At 42.1% G+C, this 11,815-nt stretch overlaps 1 protein-coding gene across 7 annotated transcripts in view; it reads right to left on the reverse strand.

Moving 5' to 3' along the window:
• Nucleotides 1–4,121, reverse strand: part of FMNL2 (formin like 2) — a 333,194-nt gene extending 329,073 nt beyond the window's left edge. For 5 of the 7 annotated variants that reach the window (XR_008711915.1, XM_055572544.1, XM_055572548.1 and 2 more), the window contains exon 1: nt 2,591–3,048. Coding sequence is in view for 5 of the 7 variants with exons in the window: in XM_055572544.1 (XP_055428519.1) it covers nt 2,591–2,707 (117 nt within the window). In the remaining 2 variants the exon portion in view is untranslated. Of the gene's footprint in view, nt 1–2,303; nt 2,409–2,590; nt 3,049–4,066 lie in introns of those variants that run through there. The other 2 variants (XM_055572551.1, XM_055572549.1) reach the window with 2 other exon arrangements.
• Between the last annotated feature and the right edge of the window lie 7,694 nt (nt 4,122–11,815).

The raw sequence follows: 11,815 nt of genomic DNA on the forward strand, positions 1-11,815 counted from the left end.
TCAGTGCTTTAAATATTCTAGAGCTTGGTGGGGTGAGAGGAATTACTTTTCATATCTGAGGGCTTAATCACTGCTGTAAGCCAAGTTTACAATGAGGTATTTGTATACTTTTCTATACAGTATTACTATCCTGTTTTCCTCCCAGAAACTTACATGATCTTTATCATATAGGAAATAAAACTAGTATCAACAATGCCCAAAGGATTCCCACTGTGTGAGGGCAGAGAATTCCTCCATACACATGCTTTGAACATTACAACCTATAACCTGTCCTTCAAGCTTGATCTCCAGAATTAAATGGTTTGAGCTGATTTGTTAAGTAATTCATGAAGAAAAAGCATAGTTGAGAGCATCACATGGACACCTTTAGGAAAAAACTGACTACAAGAGAAGTCACTGTAACTCTGTACTTCTATCAGCCCATAAAAAGGATTCCTTTTAACTCCCCGTACAGATTTCCGAAGAGCAGTTGGAGCTGACTAGAGAGAGTTACGTACCACATCCATGGTTCAAGTGCATCCCTAACAAGAGGGCCCCCAAGCTGATACTTTCCCAAAAGCTTTGTCTTAACCCAAAAAAGGTCAGCCTGGTATTTTTTGGTTTTGTTGTTCGTTTGTTTTGAAAGGCATAAAATATTATAAACAGAGAAAGGAACTGCATCCAGTGCTTGTGTATGACACAGTAAAAGGAGCTACACAGTAACCACTGCTCCAAAGAGCTTGTGATGTAGAAACATGAATTTCTATATATTAAATTTGTGCCTTCTAGATTTAACAGTAACACAGATCCACCGTATTAATGATAGGACATTATTTTCCTAAAGGGTAATTCATACCATGTGCCATTAATCAGCAGGGTAACTCAAAGCTCATGCAAAACATGCTATCCCAGTTGAGAACTTAATTGTATTATTGCTATTATCTGGTTTGCCTGCATCACTGGCCTTCCCACTTCAAGTGTATGTACACACACACCCAGCACACACGACCCGCACACGCACACCCACCCAGCACATCATGGACAGAAAGACAGATCACCCAAGGCTAGGAGGTAAGAACCATGTAGTCTGGTAGGAAGAGGATTTTGAACCAAAAAGGTTTGTCCCTGGAAAGACAGGTTAAGTTTGCACCCAGGCTGCCTTCATAAGTAATTAAGCCCATGCAGTTCCATTTCGGAGTGTTTCATTCTGCACAACAATGGGAGCAGCTGTGTGAGATCTCAGACCATGGAGTGCAAGACAGGCAGCCTCATCTATCTCGAGACTGCCACGCCGGAGTTTCCAGGTGGTGTGAAAAAGCTCGTGGGCTCTTCTTCCAAAGAGCACAAAGCTAATCTGCCATCCAGAACAGTCCCCATATTAAACCAGTCCTTTTCAAGGGCCTGAAGAAAGGCTTTTTAAACGTCCCAGTGTTCTTCAGACTCTAGTCAATCCCCAAAGTTGGGAAGTTACATGCCCAAACCCCGTATGCAGACGCGAAATTCGACTGCCTTAAGCACAAGTTTCTCTTGCTGCCTACTATTGTAGGATGTACAGGTAACTAGCTAGGAAAAGGCAACTGTACGAGTGCAAGTATTAGGAACGCGTCGAATCTATGTTTCCCTCCCAACACCCCTTAAGAGAGGCTGAGACACTAAAAGTCGAAGTCTGGGGACTAACCGCGGTCCAGACGCCTGCTGGGGCGAGGGGGAGACCGCCACACCCTCCTGAGCTCACAGCACTGACAGGCTCAGGCTGGGAGGGGCCCAGAAACTTACACCCAGCAAGGAAAGGCAGAAAGAAGTCTTCAAGTGTCTCAGATTTACAAAGCTGGAAAGCTAGGAGAAGCGGATTCCGGGAGGGAGTCAGAGATTTAGCGAGGGAAGGGGAGGGATCCCTAGAGTCAGGACAGCTTACAACACGTCCCCGCAAAACTGCACATTTTTGTGGTTTGTTTTAACATTTAAGACGAAAACGAACGCGCCGAGGCGAAGCTTCTCTTGCGCCGGTTTCAGATGTCCCCCTCCTCGCTTAGGGACGGGGACGCCGTACTGCCGCGGCTTTCCTTCTCTTTCCCTTTTGGGGGAGCTCCCTTCTGCCAAGCCAGACGTCCGCCTCCAAGTTCGCCTTCGCACACCGCGCCGCCCTCAACCCGCCACATGCGCCCATCAGCCCCGAACCCCGCAGGGCCCCGGCTGGGCGCCCGCTGGATGGTTCTCGAGGACTCGGGCTTTGCGGGGAGTTTTTTTCTTAAACAAAAAGCCTTAGCGTCCAGCCGCCCCCTCCTCCAAGCCCGCGCCACCTTCCCTTCACGCCCACGCCGCACCTCCCCGACACACGCGCTGCGAGGTGCCTCTTCCGCCAGACAATGGGTTCGGGGCCGGCCAGTCAGCCAACCCCCATCCCCGTGCCCCATCCCGGGACCCCAAGAAGGCTTGGAGCGGGGAGATCGGAGGAGGACGGAGAGGAGGCCACAATAAGCGAAGCGGGAGCCTCCCCCTTGGGACCGGGGATTCGCTCCCGGCGCGGGGAGAAGGAGAGAGGGCGGGGGTCAGCTGCACCGCCTGGTCTTGGGCCCCGGGGCCCGGCTCCCGGCCGCCGCCGCGCACTCACCAGCACGATGGCAAATCGCTCCTCCAGTTCACCTGGCTCGGGCATCGGCAGCTTCAAAGGCACGTTGTGCGCCCTGAAATCGGTCTGCTGTGAATCCATGCTCCCGGCGTTGCCCATGTTGGCTGCACGCCGGGGCAGGGGGCTACTCCAGGCCCCCTGCGTCCGCGTCGGCAATCAGAACAGCTCCCGGCGGCCGGCTCCCGCCCGCTGGCGCAACCAGCCCGGCTCCCCGCCCTCCGCTGCGCCCCGGCGAGTGTGCAGCGCGCGCCGCTCCCTAGCAGCGCTCCGAGCCGAGCCGCCCCCCGGCCTGCCTCATGCTCCCCGCCGCCCCAGCGCCGCCCCGGCCTCCTTTCCTCGGGAGGGGTCGTCAGGGCGCTGGGCGCCTATCTGCATGTTGCTCCGCTGGCACGCCGCCCCCTGCCAGCGATAGCGGCCAGCGGGCGCGTGGTTGCTCGGACTCGGTCTCCCGCCGGGACAGTGATCGCTGCTGACACTTCCAGCTCTACGCCGGCGATCACGACGCTAGTTCGACCAGCACCTAGAGCAGACAAATGCAGCTCCGCGCTCCCGACACAATGCCCCCTCTCGCCCGGCCCCCGGCCCCCGCCCCCGGCCCGGCTCCGCCCACTCGCCCCGCGGACTGCCGGGACGAGTAGTTTTTGCCCAAAGTGTCTGCACGCAGAAACCACGCCCGCTCCGGAGGGCCCGGCTGGGTTAGGGCTGCTTGCAGAAAAGGCAATCTGAGCACCTTTGGCAAGTATCACTTTTGACCCCCACCCCCACGCCACTCCAACGGAAGAGATACTAATCGTCTACATCGATTAGTAGGCATTCAGGCACATTTGGCAAGTTAATGAATTAACCAATCAGTCAATGATTGAATGCACGTATTCTGATTTAAATTTCAGGAGCTGTTCAACAGGAGACCTCATGGGTATTGGCAACTTCCTACGTCATAAACTGGGATGTGGGTCAATGGGTGTTTGTTTTACTGTTCTTTCTTCCCTGTGTATGTTACACATTCACGTATTCTTTTGTGCAGTTGAAATGTGTTATAAGCAAATGTACTTTTATGGATATTTACAAACTTTCAGATGGATATATACATTTATACATCCTGGTCGGACCCCAGGATTTGGATGAGCAGGATTCAAAACAAATATCTGTCAAATAGCTATTACGAATGGGTTACTGTGTTCCTTGGCTAGAGAAAGACTTTCCAGTCAAATGAAGGAGAAAATTTACACAACTATGCTTTGCATGAGAAATAAGAACAGAGCATTTGAAAAGGCTCTGGAGATGGTCTTTGGCTGTAGCTGTTTTATTCCTCTATAGTACTCTTGAGAAGATTGGGCCCAACCCTGCCCTTCCTGAGTGCTCTTCAGACTATACTATCCATTCTGAGACAGAGGAATTAGAGACAGCCTTAGAAAAGCGTTTAGCCACTTCTCCCTTTGTAGATTTCAGGGTACCCACCTGGTTGACTTGTGGCTGCAGTCCTGCGGCTAGTCCTTTCTTAGCTTAAAGTAGTGCTTCTTAATTCTGGTTCCTGTATCAGATTCACATGGGGAGGTTGTTAAAACTGCACTGCAGGATGGGCCCTGACTATTATCAGAATTTCCCTAAGCTAAGAGCTAGGGCCTGGACAGGTATATTTTTTAACAAGCCTTCCAGGTGCTTCTGATATAAAACTGGAGTTGTTACCCTCTTGTTAAAAATCAACTGCTTCTAGATGAGGTAACACACCAAAATTCAGGCATCAAGAATCACGTTTCATTCAGGTTTATAAACTTCAAGATGACTTGAACACAGTGGATGTTCAATAACTATTGAATTTTTACCAAAAGCCTATGGAGCAGATATACACAAATACATCATGTATGTGTATGGTCTCTTCGGTAAATCACTTATAGTTTGTTTTTTGGTTTTTTTTTTTTTTTCAAAGAAGGGAGCAAGTATAAATTAATTCAACTTAAAATCTGAATAAATGCAATCTGTATTTCTAAAATTATACTATATCAAAGTTAACAGTAAATGTGTTACCAAAGAAAGAAAAACAGGGACACACACACACCAACTAGTGAAAATGAGTGAGAAAGAAAAGCAGTGAATTCAGACCAAGTGAGACATTTGTGACCCACAGATCTATTTATTTTCTCTGTAATCTCTAGACATACACTTTGGGTCTGATTGACTCACAAAATTAGCCCACCTAGGGGGTTGCCCATCTGGATGGAAAATCTAAGATTCTTTTCTGCAATTGAGAAATCTCTTTTTATTACATTTATGGCTCCCTCTGGCCATATTTCTGCCAGTAACCAGGACCTTTTTCCCCCCTAAGTCTTATCACATCTAATCTCTCATAATCTCACACTTTGAGAGGAGCCAGGGATAAAGTGTGCAAATCTAGGAACCAAAAGAACCTCTCTGCCATTTCAAGTTCTGCAGTCTCTACTACTTGGTTATTATTTATGACTGTTGTTAAGTGCAAAAATAAATAAAACACTCATTATATTATACAATTTCTGTAGGAATTTCTACCAAAATCTCAGAAAAATGTTTGTTTAGGGGACAGTGTGGACAGAGAGGAAGAAGACATTTCTATTCCTTTAATTGAAGTCCTCTTCCTTCCTCCCCACAAAATTAAAACCAAGTGGTCATTTTAAAATATGTATTTCATTTTCTGATCACTAATACCTATGATTTACAGTTTTGCAAAGTTGCAAACTATTGGCATTTTGTCAGTTGTCATTTAGTCTGTTAAAACTATCCATTCAGCTTCCATGGAAAATGAAATATTAAAACTTTATCCGCTCTCTGCCAGGAATTTGCAAACGATACCAGGCATGTCTTGATCAGGAATTCCCCTATAACAGAGTCACTGGGTCTGGAAAACGCCCTGAGGAGAGCATGGAAACTCACTCCAGTATTCTTGCCTGGAGAATCCCATGGACAGAGGACCCTGGCAGGCTATAGTCCATAGGATCATAAAGAGTTGGACACTACTGAATTGACTTAGCATGAATGCAGGATAGCCGAGACAACTTTGAAAAACAAACAAACAAACAAACAAACAAAAAAGATGGGAGGACTAACTATATCTGATTTCAAGACTTATTATAAAGCTACAGTAATCAAGAGAGTATGATAATGGTATCAAGATAAGCAGATAGATCAATGGAATAGAATGGAAAATCCAGAAACAGGCCCAAACATACATTGACAACAGATTTTTGGCTAAAGTACAATGGCAATTTGGTACAGAAATGATAGACTTTTCAACAAATGGTTGAAATAGTGATTGTGGAGGAATTCAATACCCAAATGTGAAAAAAGAACTTCAGTACATACCCTACACCATGTGCAAAACAACTCAAAATAGATCAGAGACCTAAGTGCAAAACCTAGAGCTATATAACTTCTAGGAGAAAATACAGGCAAATATTTTATATACCTTGGGTAAGGCAAATATATAAACAAGTAAGAAAGAATTGATAAGTTGTACTTTATCGAACATTGCAACATCTACTCTTTGAAAGATACAGTTAATAGAACCAAAAGACATACTGCAAACTAAAAGAAAATATGAGTTAACTACATATCTGGTAAAAGACTTGTACCCAGAGCACCTAAAGAATTCTCAAAATTCAATAAATGGAAAACAGTGGAGAAAAAAAGATTTGAACAGACACTTAACACAAAGAAATACATCTGTGACTAGTAAACACATAAAAAGATGCTCAATATCATGCCTCATCAGGGAAATGCAAATAAAGCCACAGTGAAATACCATTATATATCTATCAGAATGGCAAAAAATTTTAAGATCACATCAAATGTTGGCAAGAATTTAGAGTATCTAGAACTCTCACCCAATGCTGCTGGGATTGTAAAATGATGTAACCACTTTGGAAAGCAGTTCAGTGTTTCTTAAAAATTTAAACATACACCTACCATAAGATTGAGCCATTCCACTCATGAGTCTTTACCCAAGAAATATGAAAGCATATGTCCAAACAAAAACTTTTACATAATATTCATAGGAGCTTTATTTGTAATGACCAAAAACTGGAATCAAGTATCCATCAATAGTTGAAAGAATAAGCAAAACTGTGGAATACTAATTGGCAATGAATGTATGAACTATTGATACAAGCAATGTGGTTGAGTCTCACAATAATTATGCTGAAAAATATTATGCTGACAAAAAAATTGTATAAACTATACGATTCCATTTAAATAAAATTCTAGAAAAGGCAAACTAATCTGTAGGAGAAAGCAGACTGTTGGGAGAGGGAGGACAGGGAGAATTCCAAAGGTGCTGAGGACACTTTTGAGGGTGGTGAATATGTTTATTAACTACATTGCAGTGCTGGTTTCATGGTGTATACATTTGTTAATCACAGCAAATTATAAACTGTAGGTATGCACAGTTTATTGTTGGCTAACCATACCTTAATAAAGCTCTTACAAAAAATAAGTAAATCCTTTTCTCTCTCCTCTTCCTTAAAGAAATATACTGTAAAACACTTGGACTGAAATTTCCTCCCTCCTGCTTTCCATGTTAATGCTGTCTATTATTTTACTTCCTCTTTATTTATTCACATTAGCCATTAGTAGTAGCAGTTGCAGTAGTAGTGGTATTACCAGCATAGACAATCTTTATTTCAAACTACTAGAAGAATTGATGCTTTTGAACTGTGGTGTTGGAGAAGACTCTAGAGAGTCCCTTGGACTGCAAGGAGATCCAACCAGTCCATCCTAAAGGAGATCAGCCCTGGGTGTTCTTTGGAAGAAATGATGCTAAAGCTGAAACTCCAGTACTTTGGCCACCTCATGCGAAGAGTTGACTCATTGGAAAAGACTCTGATGCTGGGAGGGATTGGGGGCAGGAGGAGAAGGGGACGACAGAGGATGAGATGGCTGGATGGCATCACTGACTCGATGGACATGAGTCTGAGTGAACTCCGGGAATTGGTGATGGACAGGGAGGCCTGGCGTGCTGCGATTCATGGGGTCCCAGAGAGTCGGACATGACTGAGCGACTGAACTGAACTGAACTGAATGTGCTTATCAATTAATTTGCTTTTAGCATGCTGCTTTTTTCTCCTGGATTAATTTTTCATTTTCCAGAAGTACACTCTTTTAATGTTTCTTTCAGTGAAAGCTGGTGAATGGTAAAATTATAGACATTGTCTTTTTTGCTCTCAGTCTTGAATGTAGTTTATTTGGTTTATATTATGCTAGGATGGAAGTTCTTCTCCCTCCTCATTTTGAAGATATTATTCCATTCTCTCCTAGCCTTTACTGCTGTGATGAGAAATCTACTGTCACTGTAATTGCCAGGTTTTAAAAACTGATATTGCATCTTTTTCTCTCTGGTTTCTTTTAACATTTTTTTCTTTGTCTTGATTTTCTGTATTTTTACTACCATGAGTCTATATGCTAATGAATCTGTTTTTCCTGCTCTGAGTTTGATTTGCTTTCTCATTTTGAAGGCTCATGGGTTTAGCAGTGTTTATTTTTCTCAGAAAATTCTCAGACATCATCTTTAAAATATTGTCTTTCCTTCATTCTCTTTTATTCTTCTTCTGAAACTTATCCATGTATTGGTCTACCTATATTCTCTTACGGAGAAGGCAATGGCAACCCACTCCAGTACTCTTGCCTGGAAAATCCCATGGATGGAGGAGCCTGGTAGGCTGCAGTCCATGGGGTCGCAAAGAGTCGGACACGACTGAGCGACTTCGCTTTCACTTTTCACTTTCATGCATTGGAGAAGGAAATGGCAACCCACTCCAGCGTTCTTGCCTGGAGAATCCCAGGGATGGGAGCCTGGTGGGCTGCCGTCTATGTGGTCACACAGAATCGGACATGACTGAAGTGACTTAGCAGCATATTCTCTTAACTATTCCTTCACATTTGGCATACCTTTGTCTCTGCAGTAGTCTAGCTGATTTTATTCAGTCTCCCAGTGCAGATACTCTGTAGTCAATCTATTGTTTTCTCATTCAGTAATATGACACTTCAAGACAATATTTTTTTGATTTCCAGTCAGTTCATGAGGCACCCACTTATCGAGGTTTATCACCTTTACAGTTTGCTTCAAATACCTAATGACTACAGAATGGTTGGCATTGAGTTCTTCAGCAACTTCTTGTGTAGTTATAAGAGGATCAGCTTTGATGATGGCTCTCAATTGGTCTTTGTCAACTTCTGATGACCAGCCACTATACTCCTCATCTTAAAGTCTCTCATCTCCTTTGCAAAACTTCTTGAACCACCACTGCACTGTATGCTTGTTAGCAGTTCCTGGACCAAATGTGCTGATATTGCAAGTTGTCTCTGCTGCCTTATAACCCATTTTGAACTCAAATAAGAAAATCACTCGAATTTGTTTTTTGTCTAACATCATTTCCATAGCCTAAAATAAATATAAACCAAACAGCAAGTAATAATCATTAGCAAAAAATATAAAGTGATAAATGTGCATTAAAATGGTATATAACATAATCACATTTATTTAGAATCTATTCCAGTATCAAAGGCAAATTTCAACAATGCAAAAACTGCAATTACTTTTGCACCAACCTAATACACAGGTATGTCTCTGTAGAAATCAAAACACCTTGAAAAAAATTATAAGTCAATAGTAAAGAAGGAAAAATAGGTGAATACTGAGGCTTTTTGAATGAACTCTTAAGTATTGGTACCCACTAGGGTACTGGTGAAACACTGCCTTGTTTCACCAATTGGTTATTTAAAAGGAGCTGAATTGGAGGAAGACTAGTTACCTTCTAGAAATCACTTGCAACACTCTGGATGCAACTCTTGTGCAAAAAAAGAAAAAAAATCACAAAATGCAGATAGCCTTCTATGAAAAGTCAAGTCCAGATTATTTTTCACCATTCTCTCCTTCTGTCACCTATTCTCTCTCTTCATCCTATATTCCTCTACCATACCACCTCCTCCAAAATTCTCCTTAACAACTCACTTTCAAAATGACAGGTTGGGAGGGCATTAGCTTGTGATATCAGCCACAGAGCAACAACAAAGGAATATGCCACTGACTTACAGTGTCTGCTCTTATTTTAGGGAGTCCTCATAACTTCCCTCCTTAATGTTAACTGTAGTCCAAGAGGGCGAGGGTTCCTAAGCTGGGCTGTGTGGGCAGCCCAGGATGCCCCATCCACACCTGCCCTCCGCTGCAGCTAAACACAGCCTTCCCAGCCTCCAAGGCCATCTGTCTGGCACCTTTCAACAGGTGCCAAGTCTAAGAAAACAAACTTTTTTTTAAAAGTTTTTTAAAAAACCTTTTAAAAAAAAAAAAAAAAGTATTTTTTAAACAAGAAAGCCCAAAGAGGGAATTTCTCTTTCTGGCTGCAGCCACTTCAACCAGAATAAAGAGCATGGGGAAATAAGAAAGAGAATAAGTGGGAATAAAATCCAGTTCCCCAGTTACATAATGCATATCTAGATTTACAATTTTATTAGTTTTCTCATTTGTTCTTCAGAGAGTTAATTTTTAGGAGAGAACTATAGATATTCTGACTGCAAGGAGCAAAGAGGCTTCTTATTCTAGAAGAGGCAATCAGACTTTTTGAAATTTGTTCTTCCCTCCCTCTTTGTCTCAGCACAAATATGAAAAATAAGTGCCCCTTTTTTTGAACTTTGGAGAAGAAATGTTCACAAATCCATGATTATTCTGCCTAGTGAATTTGAATTCCTTGACTTGGAATTTAAACTCTAAAGGCTAATATGCATCTGATATATGCTGAAATGTTCAATAAGAGGTATCTTCCTCCTTCTGTTCTTTTTTCAAGGTGGTAATGAATTTAATCTTGGGCTTATTGTTGAAGCAATAAATATTTGTGCAGTACCTGAATGAGCAAAGAGAAAATGTGTAAATCCATGGTCTTTGTTTCAAATAACAGGAAGATGTATACAAAGCAGAACATGTGTTGGCGTATAATCTGTGAGTGCTTTCTAATGTCCCAGTTCTTCCAATGGTAAAGCTCTATTCTGATCACTCTGTATAACAGTAATTAAAAAAATTAATACCACTGTCACAGGAATCCAACTTTCTCAAAGTTCTCTGATAATAAGCTCTACCTGGGATATTTAGTGAACATACAGATTTCCACATGCCCTCCCTAGAAAGTCTAATTCAACTGATCTTGAGTGGGCCCAGGAATCTGTATGTTTAGCAAAAGCCCCAAGTGGTTCCTATTTTAAGCAAGTTTAAGAAACACTGATTAATTGCTTGGGGCTGAGGAAATGACTCATCTGCAATTAAGCTTAATGCCTCTACTGAAGAAACAATGCCAAGTTATTTTAAAGCCGTTGAGTAATTATAATATATACACTGCTCTAAAAATTGAATTAGCTATTATTTCAATTAGAGAGATTGTTCCTTTTAAAATGCATTTACACATTTTTTTTTTACTTTTAAAAAATATCACCAGTTCTTCGTATTTGAATTTTTTTTAAGTTTTGGATGGGGAAGAAAGCATCCTTGCTTCTATTGAATAAGTTTTTCCCAACTGAGGGGCAGGTGTCAGGTGTCCAATTTTGACATGGAATTTTGATCAGGCAGATTTCTTCCTGCCCCCAACTCACATCTATATGCAGAAGTAGACTGATTACATGCCAAATATTACATTATGTATAGAAGAAATAAACTTGTCCAGAGCTACTGAACACTACTTCTACCACTGGACTTCACCAGATTAATTTAATAAATGTTTATTGTATTATATCATTTTAGTTGCAATTATTTTCCATACGCAATTAAGACCAAAGAAAAGTTCACTGATGGAAGGAAGGGGGAGAGGGCCGGGCAGCTAATTAGGAGAACTAAAAGATTTCCTCAAAGGATCGAGCCCTTGGCTGGCTCTGTAATCACTAGTTATGAACACCTGCAGAGCTCACCTCTCTCAAGAGAACTGAACTCTGCTAACCTTATCCAGCTCTACTGGAAGAGTGCTTACAACAAGGGCCAGACGGGCCTGTCTCAGGTCCAATTCTCATTGCCTTGTTGCTTTGTTTTGTCAATTTTATGGAGTGGGATGTGTTGGGGTTTTTTTAACATTCTTAAAGAAACAACCCAAAATATTGAATTGAAATCTATGAGAATAAAGCAAGTCCCCAAAGCAAAATATAAATATATGTATATTTTCTAAATCTCTATTGTACTGACAATGATTTAAAAATGGGAGTTAAAAA

Source organism: Bubalus kerabau, chromosome 3 (genome assembly GCF_029407905.1).
Source record: "Bubalus kerabau isolate K-KA32 ecotype Philippines breed swamp buffalo chromosome 3, PCC_UOA_SB_1v2, whole genome shotgun sequence".
Classification (NCBI taxonomy): Eukaryota; Metazoa; Chordata; class Mammalia; order Artiodactyla; family Bovidae; genus Bubalus; species Bubalus kerabau.